The 16,317-nt window shown below is 44.3% G+C and overlaps 1 protein-coding gene and 1 long non-coding RNA gene across 2 annotated transcripts in view; one reads left to right on the top strand and one right to left on the bottom strand.

Moving 5' to 3' along the window:
* Positions 1-16,317, top strand: part of LOC309539699 — a 357,400-nt gene that overhangs the window by 183,573 nt on the left and 157,510 nt on the right. The window lies entirely within an intron of this gene.
* Positions 181-16,317, bottom strand: part of MTBP (MDM2 binding protein) — a 29,999-nt gene continuing 13,862 nt past the window's right edge. Inside the window, exons 14-22 of the mRNA XM_082235567.1 lie at positions 14,635-14,793; positions 12,397-12,484; positions 12,146-12,280; positions 9,815-9,910; positions 4,334-4,600; positions 3,491-3,740; positions 2,346-2,459; positions 985-1,050; positions 181-539 (exon numbers count right to left, since the gene is read on the bottom strand). Coding sequence (XP_082091693.1) covers positions 498-539; positions 985-1,050; positions 2,346-2,459; positions 3,491-3,740; positions 4,334-4,600; positions 9,815-9,910; positions 12,146-12,280; positions 12,397-12,484; positions 14,635-14,793 — 1,217 coding nt within the window. The 3' untranslated portion in view covers positions 181-497. The remainder of the gene's footprint in view (positions 540-984; positions 1,051-2,345; positions 2,460-3,490; positions 3,741-4,333; positions 4,601-9,814; positions 9,911-12,145; positions 12,281-12,396; positions 12,485-14,634; positions 14,794-16,317) is intronic.

Below are 16,317 nucleotides of genomic sequence, written 5' to 3'. Positions count from 1 at the left end.
TTTTGGTTCAGGGTTTTTCAACAAAAACCACTGTTCTTGACACTTAATTTGTTATCAAGCGCAAGAGGGTTTTGTCTATCTTGTAAAACTTTTATGGCTAGTTGGTTAACCACAAGGAAGGTACTGACAGAGTTATGCGTCTAGTAAATCAGGCAAACAGGAAAAGATAACACTGTCAACCACTTAGAAACCTGGTTTTTATTTTCTAAATAAAAAAGCTGTACAAGCCACATATAAAAAAAAGCATAGAAGATTTGATTGTGTTATTTATACAGTTTGAAATAATAAATGTGTGTGTGTATATACACACACAGAGAGAGATATATACACATAAGGCTCAATTCAAAGCCATTTTTTAAATGTCAGAGATCTTTGAGGGTATTACACTGCAGGAATCACTGGTTTTAGGGACTTCCACAACGTAACAAGGCACTCCCACGCTGTCCACTTAATGTGCTGTGCTTGCTCAAAATTGCCATCCTGGAATAGCAATGGTTTTAGCACATCTCCTTGCTCTTGTCTAAAACCCATTCAATGACCTGTAAACACATCCGAAGAAATGCACTTAGAATTAAAAATGAACATAAAGGTGTAATTAAGAGGTGTAAAATGATGCAATACAGAAATGTTGAATCTAATTAATACTGGGGCGGTTCTTTATAATTCAAGGATCTTAAACACACACACACACACACACAACACACGATAGCCAACAACTATTACCAAACTCTGAATTCTCAAAAAAAAGGCAGATATTCTGCTGGGCAAACAAACCATTTTACAGGTCACATTCCACAAATTAATACTAAGGGGACAATTTGGCCATCTTACAGACTCATCCAGCAGCCCAATGAAGCCACTATTTGAGGCAATTCAATCTAGATAATCCTGAGAACCACTTTGATAAGCCAAGCCAAGCCTCAGTATGATTTGTAATATTCTCCAGTACAGAAAACATAATCTGGACACGTAAGAGTGTCTCACCTGTTTAACATTGCTGGTTGCAGCTTTCTTCATTTCATCAAATAGTCCCCTAGATGTTTTCAGATCCTAAATAAGAACCATATTGCATCACAAGTGGAAAACTTAATGGATCGTAGTGTTAGATTTAAGGTTAGCAAGAAGGAATAGATGTATTAATATTCTGGAAAACAAAGCACTACAGTAACACCAAAATGCATAAACTTTAATGGATGACAGCTGGCCTGTAGTTCATAAAAGCTTATGCCATAATAAATGAGTTACTTTTTAAGGAGATACAAGCCTCTGGGTTTTTTTTACTGCAAAGAGACTAACACAGCTATCCCACTGGAAATGGCAACAAATGGTAGTAAAAGCTGTACTGAACATCTCCAAATTTTGATATTCCACAGCCAAACAAACTAGTAAAATTAAACCCCCCAATGCTCAGTGTTTTTATTTATTTTTACTCCCCTGGCTACTGAGTCCTTTTAGCATATTTTTGAGTCTTGTCTTTGCACTTCTCTCATTTGTCCACATTGCTACTGAACCCAATTTGCTATTTCAACCCCCAGATTTCGTGTGTGAGCATTCCTGAAATCATTGTGCCAGGTGAGGTGTTGCGATGCTTAATTAAAATCACATGGGTCACCCATGCAATGAAACGGTAGCATGGGCTAATGGGGCAGAGCGGGGCTGAGGACCGTTAGAGCACAGGTGGAGGAAAATGGCACAGAGGATAGTATTCAACCAATGTGAATTTGATTGCAGCAAGTGCCCAGAAACAGCCACTTTAATAGAATGAAAAAGGACACCGAACAAGGCACTTTGGCTCATCCCTATCAGAAGTGCATAATACTCTTAATCTCAGGGTCCTTCCAACTCTACAATTCTATGTTTCTAAGTCAGTAAAAAGAAAGCCAGTTTGAGGGCAGAATACTGTACTTTTCTGTGTATAAGACTTGGTTCTTTTCTTTAAAAATAATGCTTAAAAGTGGGGGTCGTATTATACATGGATAGTCCAGAGGGTGGATGCTTGATTGGTTGCTGCTGTGGCTGTCAGCGGCTATTGGGCGTGTTATTGGTTGTTGCATCAATGGCTGGTGTTGATAGGCTGACGCTGTGGCAATCGGGCGGGCGATTGGTAGATTCTGCTGGCGAGGGACAGATGATGAGAGGCAGATTTTTGGATGCGTGTGGGTGAGCGATTTCTGGCATTCCTCCCTAAAAAAACCTCAACAACCCTGCGTAACCCACCCACCCCCCAAAATGGGGGCATCTTATACATGGAAAAGTACGGTATATCACACAGGCCACCCTTCCTTGTCAACATATCAAACCATAACACAATCACGCACTGTTCTGCGCATGCTGGAGAAAAGTACCTTTAGATAATACTTGGATATCTCGAACAGACGCTGGCTGCAGGCCGCAAAGCATTTGTGATCTTCAACAATGTCGTGCTCCGTGAGGGTTTTCGCCACCACCTCCTTCAGCATCTTGAAGAGAAACATTGGCAGTGTATTGCACTTCTGATGCCCAACACCCCACTTTCAAATCCACATTTTTTATCGGAGCAAAACCGTGCTACTAACGAAGGGGCCTGGGCCCCAGCATTTCTCAGCTCAGCCCTGCTATATAGTCCGTGCCTGCAGCATTTTGACAGGTAACACATCTAAGCGAAACTTAGGCTTACGATCCGCTCAGAAGGAAGCTGCAAAGATCAAAGCTGCCTGATGAATATAAACTGTACGTTGCATGTGGACACCTACACACATTTTGCTGCAATCGTATCTTTGCAGGCTTAGGTGCCAGACTAAAACATGATAGACGTCGCAGTGAAAGATGTAATTACGACGTGACCCCCTCATGCTAGAGCAAGTAACAAAACTTGTTGTTCCGATTCTTTTTTTATTTGAACAAGCAAACAGATCGCTTGTTTACCTACCTCACAGGAATATGAATAAAATATTCATATTGTCCTTTGAAGATGAAACACTAGCTGCTAGGCATTAAAAAAATAAAAAAACCTATCACATACACACACAACACACTTGTCTGGATTTTTATTTAGTTGTTGTTTTATCCTCCTTTAATATCTCCCCCCCCCTTTGACTAATTACTTAAGCTGACAGTTCCCTGTGCTGAAACTATTCTCCATCTAGGGATAAAATGGATATTGTCTTCTGCTGCCTAAGTGCATAAACAAGCATTTACCAGAGCTTAAGAAACTGTGCACTAACTCTGTAATATGAACTATTTATAATGTGGTGCTATTATAACAAAACTAAAAAACACGTATCCTTGGGGCATGTGCAGAGTACGAGCAGAACTGAGTTTCTTGGCAACAGGAGCAGCATGGGAATTTGAAGAAGAGACTCAAAAGGCTGGCCAAAGAGGATGGCAAGTAATTTGTTGTATTTATGGGTCTAACACACAAAGTTCAAATCTTCCCCCTGCCTTATTCAATCCAGGGACAGCAAAAGCAAAGACAGAACTTCATTTTTAGCTATCTGGAAAAGCTATTTACCCGTGTATGCTTCTGAGATCTCGATTCCCTTGTGGGCTTCGATGTTTCTGGCTTTCCCCCACACCTCTGGCTTGCTGAGCTGCTCTTTAGGGCGACTTTATGCATCCGACTGTGAGACTGTTTCACAGCTACTGAAGGCAGAGAGGCTGAAATCTCCTGGCATTGCCTTGTGACAACTCCTGAATGGCGACTCCCACTGCTTCCGCTTGCCTGGGACAAGAGAGAATCTGTACTTTCAGATTTCCGCAACCTAGAAAGAAGAGTGGAGGGAACAAAACAGATTTTAAGATTATTCTGTTCTGTGCGTAGCTCGATTTGTCATTAAAACACCTCAAATCGTGTCAGACGCCAGCAATTAAAAATTATCCATCTGAACCAGGAGAGAAAACACAACACATTTCTGCATCTTATCTTTCATCCAATCTGGCAGTGATTTATCTAAACAGAACCGGTTTGGTGGGGCGTGACCCTCACTCAGCATCTTGCATCACGCAGCCCTATGGAGCTTAAGCAAAAATGCCTTCGGGTCCTGTTTCAACATATTCAAAGCTAACGAAAGGTTATCGCACGGGAAAAATAAGGCAGGGAGGGAGGAATTAGCAAAAGAGGATTAAGATTATCTGAACATTATGCCACAGAAATCTCTTCGGAATGAAAAGAGAGCTGAATTTACACACACTCAAAATATCTCACTTTTTTTTAAAAAAAGTGTAGCATATCACCACTAGCATAGCTAGGGTTGGGGGCGCACTGAGCGGCCACTTACCACCTGGGTGGGGGGCGGCGCCTGCAGCACACCTGAGCCCGAATGCCTGAGCAGCTAGCTACACCGCTGCATATTACCTCTTGTTGGGATGAAAGCTGTCCAGGTCCTTTGATCTGCGCTGTAACCTGGATGCCTCTGTTTGCAGCTCCCTTTGCAAAGATTCCCCATCGGGGACACTCCCGGGCTCTGACAAAACTGCAGGAGATGGCAGAGGGCTCAACGCACAGGGAACAGGACAGGACTCCTTTGTGCAGGTAGTCTGCGTTTCATAACGGATAAGGCGAGTCTGAAGTTCAGCAAACGCCACGTCTCTCTCCAAAGCTCTCCTGTTGTCCAGGCAGTATCTAAAGCAAAACATGAAACAGCTTCAGAAGCCTGAGAGGAGCACTGGAGAAGAACGGAGGTGTTTTCCTAATTAAGGGATAACTTAGTACCCCTTGTTTACGTTTCAGTATGAGAATGTCTGCCCTTATTTGAATTGCTAGTGAACCTCTGAAAAGGTCCTCCTGCAGTCTGCTATGATATGGGGTAAAAACCAACCTCATGGATCAAACCGCCTTCCACCTTAGTTTCGGAGTACCACACCTCAACCCACAATTCACTGGCATCAAAAAGAATGCTATTTGTATATCCTATGCATGCTTACTTACTCAGAAGTAGGTCCCACTAGGCTCAGTGGAGCTTACTTCCTAGTCAGTGGGTTTTGGATTCCAGCCTAAAAGAAGCCAAATGGTTTACAACTGTTCTCTTGCTCAGCATGTTTCCAGCAATGCTGTTACAAAGTTGTTGTTTTGCTGTGTTATTATGAAATTGTTTTTGTAGTGTTTGTTTGAAATGCACCCCGGTTTCTTCGTTGTAAGCTGCTTTGAGCATGGTGCGTGTGTGTGTTCAGCATACAAATAAAATGAAGGAATGGATATTCCATCTATCAGATAATCCCCCGCTTGAACCCGTATCTGCCATGAATGAACTCATTAGATGGCCTTATGCAAGCCTGTCTCTTGGCCTCACTCCTCCCCATCTGTAAAATGGGGGATAGTAATGACAGATCCTGAAGCTGAGGCTCTAGTCCTTTGGCCACCTCATGAGAAGAGAAGACTCCCTGGAAAAGACCCTGATGTTGGGAAAGATGGAGGGCACAAGGAGAAGGGAATGACAGAGGATGAGATGGTTTGACAGTCTTCTCGAAGCTACCAGCATGAGTTTGACCAAACTGTGGGAGGCAGTGGAAGACAGGAGTGCCTGGTGTGCTCTGGTCCATGGGGTCACGAAGAGTCAGACACGACTAAACGACAACAACAATGACTTGCCTTAACAGTGATGCTGCAAGGCTTACAAGTAGCTATTCGTAAATGCTTCGCATGCACTATACAAAAGTATTATTAAGTATTATCCCTCAGAGGATTGTTTTAAAGACTCACTCAGATGAGGAGATAGCATGTGTGTGATTACAGCTACTGTGGAGTCCCATACTGAGGCGAAAGAAGGTCCTTCTACAAATATTTGCTGCCAACAGGCATGGATGAATCAAACTCAGAGCACAAAGCAATCTCAAATAAAGCAATCAATGGAGCACATCCACATATGGATTAGAAGAGTTCTGCTGGTTTAGACAAGTGGCAAGCATTCTGAGTCCAAAAGTGACCGACCAGATGCCTCCAAGAAGTGCACAAATAGGACCCAATAACCATTCTCTGATCATTTGTTCTCTCAACAGGGAGGTTCAATTTGGCCATTACGCCTAAAAGCATATACTTTCCACTTTAGCAGATAAGATGGGCGGGATTGGCTTGCCTGACAATTCAATCAACATGGAGGCACATGGCTATTATAATTATCTGAGCACCAGTACATCGCGCTTCCACCAGACTGTCAGGACAAATCAAATCATTTTCTGTTACCAAGATAATATTGTCATACATAGCCTAAAGTCTATTCCCTCCTTTAAAAAGAGTTTTTAATCAACGTAAGTAATGAATTCAATTTTGCCACTAGAAACAAGCTCATTATCTGATAAGACAAAAAAAACTTCTTGCTTATCCATTTCATGGTATTTTGAGTTGCCTTGTTTGTATTCTGAGTTAAGCTTTGCTGCCCATTCTACAGAGCTGACATATTAATTTATCCTGAGTAATGCTGTCACTTTGCTCACTCTTTTTATGGCAACATCTTCCTCTCCTTCTCTTCTCTCCCCCCCCCATCCAGCTGTGTCTGATCATTCATGACAATGGGAAAATGTTGTGCAAATTTGTTTTGATCAGGCGCAGCACCAAAGAAACGTAAAAAAAACAACACAAGAAATTCCAAACTGCCCTTTTTTTTTGTACACAGCCCCACTAAAATGTTCGGGTGCTAATAAGCATTCCACAATCTGCTGAAGATGGTGTTTGGCTCTCCCACCCCATACCAGCCACAATGCACTTTGCACCTCTGGTTCTCGTCGCTGAATTGCCAATGCCACTGCCATCGTAGAACACTAAATAGTGAAATTAAATGGATTTCATAAAGTAATGGAAAAACAGCTGGCATTACTTTCCAAAATACACACACACACACACACACACACAGAGAGAGAGAGAGAGAGAGAGAGAGAGAGAGAGAGAGAGAAAATGCGGCAAGTCCCAGACACATCATCATCATCATCATCATCATCATCATCATAATTTATTATTTATACCCCGCCCATCTGGCTGGGTTTCCCCATCCACTCTGGGCATCTCCCAACAGAATATTAAAAACACGATAAAACCAAACATTAAAAACTTCCCTAAACACGGCTGCCTTCAGATGTCTTCTAAAAGTCAGGTAGTTGTTTATTTCCTTGACATCTTGGTGAGAGGGCGTTCCACAGGGCGGGCGCCACTACTGAGAAGGCCCTCTGCCTGGTTCCCTGTAGCCTCACTTCTCATAGTGAGGGAACCGCCAGAAGGCCCTCGCCGCTGGACCTCAGTGTCCGGCCTGAATGATGAGGGTGGAGACGCTCCTTCAGGTATACTGGGTGTAATCCAAAAGGATTACAATCCCTATTGAACTCTGGAATGGATGCAGTGCCCTGGGATGAACATCCAAAAGCAAAACATTTGACCAGCAACAGTTAATGCAGCGACGCCCAGTTGTTGTCGACTATGGCTCCCACTGGGAATTGTAGTTCACAATTCCTGAAGGGCACCAAGACTGACTACTCCTGAATCTGAGTTTAGGTCTCATCATGCAAATAAAATAGAGGAGGGCAGGTAACCACCTAATGCCATGAGCTCTGCACAGCTACAGTGCCATGGAAGTCTATTTGGATTTATGGAGGATGCGGTTTGTTGCTTACCCCAAACTGCCTCTTTCATTTGTATTCAGCTACTGAAAAGAGCTTCTGTAAGACACTAATGCTGCTTCTCAGTATGCACGTTGCGCTTCCCAACCCTTCAAAGTGTTTAACGATCAATGACAACCACCAACTTAGTCCATGAAAGCTTGGGGAAAGTCCTTTGAAGTAGATACTAAACCGTCTGAAGCAGCCTGTTCTACTTAATTCTTCCTCTATTTCATACTTCAATAAGGCAGGCAATCATCACAACAGACCAACTTCTCCAGGACAAAGGGATTAAGGACTAAACTTCACCCATTCGTACTCAGACTTCTCGGGTAAGATGGGCATTTCGCAGGGAGAAGAGCAGAAATACCCTGGCTCTAATAAGACGTTCTTGGAATGTTCCACCGCTGCTACTATGCATTGGGCATTCTTGAGATTTACCTTCATCCTCACAGTGGAAACTAAAACAAGCACAGGGCACTGTGGGATTCCCAGAAAGGAATCCACTTTGGACATTCTTGTGCCATACTGGATACCTAGTGAGCAGTCCGATACATTCAGAGCATTTTCCACTAGTAAGTTAGAGCCAAATTCTTCTCTCCCCACCCCCACCCTCTACATTTTTATTGGAATTTTATTTACAACATAACATAAGCCCCCCACCCCCCCAATACACAAACCCACCCTCATTAAACGTGAACGTAACATACAAGGGAGCATAACATACAACAATACAAGCAACCACATAAAAGACTTCCTTTATCCTGTATCTGGCCTCCTTATTTACTTCTTATAAACTGTTTCCTTTATGAATAATTATTAAGATTTTTCTAATTATAACTTAAATATCCGCAAAGTCTCCTGCAGACATTAATCGAAACAAGTCCAGGTGTGTATTTTAGGGCACTGTTTTGTGAAGTATTCTCTGCATTTCCCCCATGCTTTTTGAAACTCTTGTCTAGTGTGATCTCTAATTGCCTCTGTTAATCTAGCCAGTTCAATATACTCTTAACAGTCTGAGTTAGTGCCATCTTCATGTCAAATACAGTGGTGCCTCGCAAGACGAAATTAATCCGTTCCATGAGTATCTTCGTCTAGCGGTTTTTTCGTCTTGCGAAGAAACCCTATTAGCGGATTAGCGGCTATTAAAGGCTTAGCGGCTTAGAAAAGGGGGGGGGGGAGCGAAAAAAAATCTCAAGACTCGCAAGACATTTTCGTCTTGCGAAGCAAGCCCATAGGGAAATTCGTCCTGCGAAGCGCACTGAAAAACGGAAAACCCTTTCGTCTAGCGGGTTTTCCGTCTTGCGAGGCATTCGTCTTGCGGGGCACCACTGTAGGGAACACTACACTAGACTCTATGACACCCACTGTGATAAAACTATCAGAGAGCTTTTTCTAGTGTAGAGAACATGGTCAACCTGCTACAGTGGTACCTTGGGTTAAGTACTTAATTCGTTCTGGAGGTCCGTTCTTAACCTGAAACTGTTCTTAACCTGAAGCACCACTTTAGCTAATGGGGCCTCCCACTGCCGCCGGGCCGCCGGAGCACGATTTCTGTTCTCATCCTGAAACAAAGTTCTTAACCCGAGGTACTATTTCTGGGTTAGTGGAGTCTGTAACCCAAAGCGTATGTAACCTGAAGCATATGTAACCCAAGGTACTACTGTACTTCTAAAGAAAATGGTGGTTGCTCCTCTGTTATCTGATAGGGGCCCTGATTCCAAGCATGGAATGATTCAAAAACGCCAGAAGCCCAGGACAGCTGTGCTTCCCATTGCAGGATCCAGATGTAGCATAAATACACAGCAGCCTCTGTGAGTATGCAGAGCTGCTGTTAGAGAAGATGCGCGTGGAGCCTCAGCCCATCACTGGGCTCAATATCCTTTAATGTAGGCACCACAGCATATATTCTCTGTTCCAAGGCCTCCTCTGCTGTCTACCTCCCATCCTGGCATAATAGAACCGCAGACTTAATTCATGGGCTGTCAGCAATTTTCCTTATTGCTTTGATTTGAAAGTGAAAAGTTACTGTCATAACATCTTAAGCACCCATTACCATAAAAACGTATAACTATTCAAATCAAAGGCATAACGCTTTCATTCCAGACAATTAATTATTGCAAGATGCTAGCAAATTCAAATGATGCTTCCCCTCGCATAATAATAAGACCAAATGTGAAGTGTGTGTGTGTACATTGGATATACACTGAGTAAGAGGACCGAGTTCACATCACTCACTTATAAAGGAACTTACTCGAGGCCGTGATAATGGCAGCCAGCAGCCTTTTCAAAGGGCAAGCTTCTGAGTTTTCGAGGAGTCAGCTCTGGCGTCAGAAGGAAAGTATTTTCACTGAACAGGGTGGGGAGGGAAAAAGAATTGATTTTAATTTGCAGCTATGGCTTATTTATAGAACGGAGGATAACTTTTTTTACAGGAAGAACAGCAACTGTCTGCCACATTGGCACCATATTATTGAAATTACTCTGGCACAGTTAAACCTCAATTCATAGTATGCAACAGGTCTGCCCATGGTCCAATCTTGGCCCATGAGGCCGTTTTCCCCAAACCACACCCACCTTTCAACCGGTGGGTGTCACTTATGCTGTCAGCTAGCGGGCGAGAAGGTGGGGTTCAATTCTGCATTGGTCCTGGGTGCCTGGCTCACAGCAGGCAACAGGCATGCGCAGCTAAAGTAGGAGGAGTTAACACCCAATTGACAGCTGACAAGCCAGGGTTTAACCCTGCTCAGTTTAGCTGTGCACACCTGTTCCCAGCAGAAAATAACAACAATAATAATTTATTATTTGTACCCCGCCCATCTGGCTGAGTTTCCCCAGCCACTCTGGGCGGCTCCCAATCAAATGTTAAAAACAGTACAGCATTAAATATTAAAATCTTCCCTAAACAGGCATGTGTAGCCAAACAAAGAAATGCCCTTTCTGCCCCCAACTATAGGCTATTTGAGAGAAAAGAGACTTCCTCACCACACCCCATGCCACCCAAGCCAATGCTTGGAAAAAAACTTAGAGCTTGCAAAGTGCTTGTTTCTGCACTCGCTCTGGGAAAGAGCGCCGAAATAAGAATACTTTACAGGCTTTCTTGGGCTATGTGTGCCTATTTCCAGCAGGGAACAAGTGTGCACAATGCAGCAGGATAAGAATAAGAATAAGAATAAGAATTTATTATTTGTACCCTGCCCATCTGGCTGGGTTTCCCCAGCCACTCAGGGCGGCTTCCAACAAATATTAAAAATACATTAGAATGTCACACATTAAAAACTTCCCTGAACAGGGCTGCCTTCTGATGTCTTCTAAATGTCAGGTAGTTGTTTATCTCTTTGACATCTGGTGGGTGGGCATTCCACAGGGAGGGCGCCACCACCGAAAAGGCCCTCTGCCTGATTCCCTGTAGCTTCGCTTCTCACAGTGAGGGAACCGCCAGAAGGCCCTCGGCGCTAGACCTCAGTGTCCGGGCAGAACGATGGGGGTGGAGATGCTCCTTCAGGTATACTGGGCCAAGGCCATTTAGGGCTTTAAAGGTCAACACCAACACTTTGAATTGTGCTCGGAAATGTACTGGGAGCCAATGTAGGTCTTTCAAGACCGGTGTTATGTGGTCTCGGCGGCCGCCCCCAGTCACCAGTCTAGCTGCCGCATTCTGGATTAGTTGTAGTTTCCGGGCCACCTTCAAAGGTAGCCCCACGTAGACCGCATTGCAGTAGTCCAAGCAGGAGGTAACTACAGCATGCACCACTCTGGCGAGACAGTCCACGGACAGGTAGGGTCTCAGCCTGCGTACCAGGTGGAGCAGGCAGACAGCTGCCCTGGATACAGAATTGACCTGCGCCTCCATGGACAGCTGTGAGTCCAAAATGACTCCCAGGCTGCGCACCTGGTCCTTCAGGGGCACAGTTACCCCATTCAGGACCAGGGAGTCCTCCACACCAGCCCACCCCATCCCCCAAGAACAGTACTTCTGTCTTGCCAGGATTCAACCTGCTGGAAACCTGACAAACAGCTGGGTGAAATCCTGCTCAGTTTGGCTGTGTGCACTTGTTCCCAGCAGAAAGCAGGCAAGCACAGCCTGTAAAATGCAGGTTTCATATTCCCTGCTCCCTTCAGGGGGAGGGGAGGAAAAAAAATATGATTTGCCAGCCCTACGCTGAGCACTTCCGCACTGCAATGCCCCTTTCGCTGCAGTTCTCAAGAGCCTGACGGGCAGCTGGCATGTGGGTACCCCACGCAAGGGATTTTGACAAATGGTTGGGGCAACCCAACTCTCAAATGATGCCAGGTGATTGACAGGTGGGCAGCCCCACCCACCCGTCAAACTTGCGCCCCCCCCAACCCAATCCTGATAAGGAAATGGTCTATGGAGATGCAAAGATTCCTCTCCCCTGTCCCGTTATTGATTTTGCAGGTGTGGTGCACACCTTCAGCGGCGGAGAAATTACTATTAGGCACCTGAAGGAGGTATTAGAAAAAACATCTCACATAGATTCCAAAAGGCAATCCCAACCTTCAGGATTACCATCTTAAGGAATGAACTATTTAACAGTGCGCTGTGTGCCTAACAAGGCCTTACCTTTTTTGAATGTGTAAAGGCTGCAGATCCCCAATGGGCAGGCCTTCTGGGGTGAAATACTTCAGCAGCTCTTTGGCATCGAGTGATATCGCAGGGCCCTTTTGGCCTTCTTTACGGGCAAGTAATTCCGAAACCCTGGCGAGGGAAACAAAGCAGATGAATAAAAATCACTAATTACACCGACAGCTGATGTTGACTAGGTAGTGCGGTTTACAAAAAAACGGCCAACATTTAAGCCATGTTAATGTTACCTCGCTTTTTGTTTAATTTTTTCAGTGCTTTCCAAGTTCTGCAGGACGTTTCTTTCTGGCCACTGCAAAGGATTTGAATCTTTCAACTCTAAATGTGAGAGGTTGGAGGTGGGGCAAAGGGAGGGGGGAGGAGGAATAAAGTCAAAACAATACCATAACTCACTGAAAAATCTAGATGTAGCAGAGAATCTACCAGCTTCCCATTATACCTCATGGGAGTCATGTATAACTCAAAAGTTTTCATTTTTCTAAGCTTTTTGTACAGATTCTACAACGCCTGTGGCAACTACTGCCTACACCATTATAATGAATCCTATTAGCTCTGACTGTACTTTGCAGCATCAACAAAAGCAAACAGCTGGAATGATCAACGAAGAGCGTTAGAACATAGCAAGATCAGAAAAGCATCTTAAAATATTAAGTTTTCTCTAAAACATGTGCTGTGCATTTTGCTTTATGCATTTTGTACAGTGGTACCTGCCAACCTAGCAGTTCAAAAGCACGTCAAAGTGCAAGTAGATAAATAGGTACCGCTCCGGCGGGAAGGTAAACGGCATTTCCATGTACTGCTCTGCTTTGCCAGAAGCGGCTTAATCATGCTGGCCACCTGACCCGGAAGCTGTACGCCAGCTCCCTCAGCCAATAAAGCGAGATGAGCGCTGCAACCCCAGAGTTGGCCACGACTGGACCTAATGGTCAGGGGTCCCTTTACCTTTACTTCGGGTTACAGACGCTTCAGGTTACAGACTCCGCTAACCCAGAAATAGTATCTCGGGTACTTTGCTTCAGGATGAGAACAGAAATCGTGCTCTGGTGGCGTGGCAGCAGCAGGAGGCCCCATTAGCTAAAGTGGTGCTTCAGGTTAAAAACGGACCTCCGGAACGAATGAAGTACTTAACCCGAGGTACCACTGTACTTGAATGTCGATCTTAAGTTCTGCCCAACCGACTGGAATAATGGGATTCAAACAAACAAATCAACCGAACACCACTTTTTTGGTAACTCATTAAAAAGGCACACTTTTCCCCCCCTCATGACTGGTCTGGAAGACTTGCATTGCACCTCTTTCTTGGAATCAAGCCGCTTATTTCCCCCCATTCCCTCTGTGTTTGTGTACTGTGTGTGCCCCATGAGTGTGTGCACATGCTGGCGCCCAGCCCTCAAGAAAGGTGGTGAACCCTCAATGTGGCCTTCAAGGCGAGAGAAGTCAGCCACTGCATCCTATATCTCTGCGTTTCTAGTGCCAGATTAAGGCACACTTGTTCTCCCAGGCTGTTGGGGGAATCTGATTTGATTGGTTAAGGCCTGCTGCCTTAATTCTGCTGGCATTGTAACAGGGTGTTGATGGCCATTCCCTTTAACATTTTTGGTGGTTGTTACAGTGGTCGTTTTAACTTTGTAATCCATGTTTTATTGCTTTTAGGCTGTTTTACATGACACAATTGTAAACCACGCTAAGAGCTTGATTTGAAGGAGTGTGGTTCAAAAGTTGGATGAATAATAATATTAAAAAGCCAAGATACAAACAAGCAGCTTTTACTCGCTTCACTCCAGCCAAGCCAAGAAAGCTGCCGTTTACTGCAGCTTCCTGTTACATCTGAAGAGGGAAAACATGATTAGTGGCTTCTAAACAAGCCAGGATATTAAATCAGCTTTAAAAATTTTTTTGAAGTCAATGTTAAATCACATCTTCACATTCTGGCTTGCTTAGTTCTCCAGTTTTTGCTGCTCTCTAGCTTGTTTCACTGCTCTCGCCAAGGAAGGAGCACACTCACTGATGTCCTTAAGGGAAAGAATGTCATGATGGATAGGTACAGTCGTACCTTGGTTTTCGGGCAGCTTAGTTCTTGAATGTTTTGACTCCTGCAAACCCAGGAGTGAGTATTCCAGTTTGTGAACATTCTTTAGGAACCTGAATGTCCGACGGGGCTTCCGCAGCTTCTGATTGGCTGCAGGAGCTTTCTGTAGCCAATCAGAAGCCGCGCTTTGGTTTCCGAATGTTTTGGAAGTCGAACGGAAGGTACGACTGTGCACATATTGAGGATGATGATGATGATTTATTACCTGCTCTTCACCCTAAGGTCCCAGGGTGGGTTGCAACATTGAAACACAATATTAAAAACAGCTTAAAACAACTGACAATCACAGAAATCAGGTGGGTCCTAAAATATACACCTCAAGTATCAAAAGCCAGCATTTTCCCAAGTGATAATAACTGTGCAGCTAAATTATGCCTACCACAAGCTGTACCCTGGACTTTGGCTTTGACAGGGGCTACAGGACGATTTAGCTGGCTGGTGCTCCACAACTCTAAATAATGTTCTCTGGTACATGTCAGCAGGGTTTTCAGTTCGTTGCTTGAAACCACCGGGAGCTGTCTGGCAGATTCCTGCCTTTCTGCAATAGAGAACACAAAAACTCAGCTTTTCTTCTTCTTTGGTTACTGACATGGTACTCTCAAAGTGAGGTATATAGTGATGTTAATCAATAACAATTTACTAAAGTAACAACATCACCTCTGACCGAATGTTGCTGCCAAGAAAAGAAAGAAAAGCAATCTGGAGGCAACTGTGAATCACCTTTACAAAAAGCTACCTAGGAAAAAATATGCATTTGTTCCAGTAATCTCTTCTCATTTGCAGCCAATAACAACAATAAATGTTTGTCGTTTCTAGCAGACAATTAATAATGCACTTTCCTCCAAGGTATTCTTTTAATTAAATAAAGTCTTCATGATTCACTGAACTAGATTAAGGCAAGCAGTGATTCCAGTGTAGCATGGAAATCAGAAGGAACCAGTCAAGAACGAATTGTCAAGCAATACGGATAGAATTCCCATCTCTCAGTTGTCACAAACCTCAACAGTATAATCTACATAACATGCAAACCGTTCACTAATTCAGCAAATGAGGCATATTAATTCATGAATTTTGTGTCTACTTCCAACAGTCGCCACAGGAAGTTTGGGAAGGAGTAGTGGGAAGTGTTGTTGTTTTTTAACCCAGCCATATGCTAACGCCTAGCTATTTGCTCTGGGACGCAAGTGGCACTGTGGGTTAAACCACAAAGCCTAGGACTTGCTGATCAGAAGGTTGGCAGTTCGAATCCCTGTGACAGGGTGAGCTTCCGTTGATTGGTCCCTGCTCCTGCCAACCTAGCAGTTCGAAAGCTCCTCAAAGTGCAAGTAGATAAATAGGTACCGCTCCGGTGGGAAGGTAAATGGCGTTTCTGTGTGCTGCTCTGGTTCGCCAGAAGCGGCTTAGTCATGCTGGCCACATGACCCAGAAGCTGTACGCCGGCTCCCTCGGCCAATAAAGCGAGATGAGCGCCGCAACCCCAGAGTCAGCCATGACTGGACCTAATGGTCAGGGGTCCCTTTACCTTTAGCTATCTATCAATTCACCAAAGCATGCAGGAAACATGGCTATAGTCTCACCCTGCTTCTGCTGTTCCTGTAGTTGAAGGCTATGGGACAGCTCCCCACATATGCTTAAAAAAGAGGTTGCAGGGGGTGCTCCTTTTTCCAAGGCCTCACCTGGAGCTTTTGTCAAATGGGTACCAAAAACAAAATATCCTCCCTTAGTACTTAGCTTGTTGTTCAGAAGAAAATGGAAGGTGCTTGTAGTCAGCCGAAGTAAGATTCAGACAGCATTTTTTTATTTATTTGGAAATACCCACATTGATCTTAGTGGGGTTCATTGGAACATACTCCTAAGTAAGGCTGTATAGGATTGCAGCCTTAAAGCCAATCTTAACGAGGTTCACACAGATTGAGAAGAAAGCCAATGGTCCCAATGGGATTGAATTACAAGTACAGCTGTACAGAGGCATTTATTTCCTTGACTGGAATCAATCCATGAGGTAGGGAGAAGAATGGCGGCTCTGCCTCCCCTAGTGTCCCCCCTCCCAGGAGCTAGGTGA

The sequence above is a fragment of the Podarcis vaucheri genome (assembly GCF_965113315.1).
Source record: "Podarcis vaucheri genome assembly, chromosome: 8".
NCBI classification, from domain to species: Eukaryota; Metazoa; Chordata; class Lepidosauria; order Squamata; family Lacertidae; genus Podarcis; species Podarcis vaucheri.
This window is presented reverse-complemented; position numbering and strand designations above follow the sequence as displayed.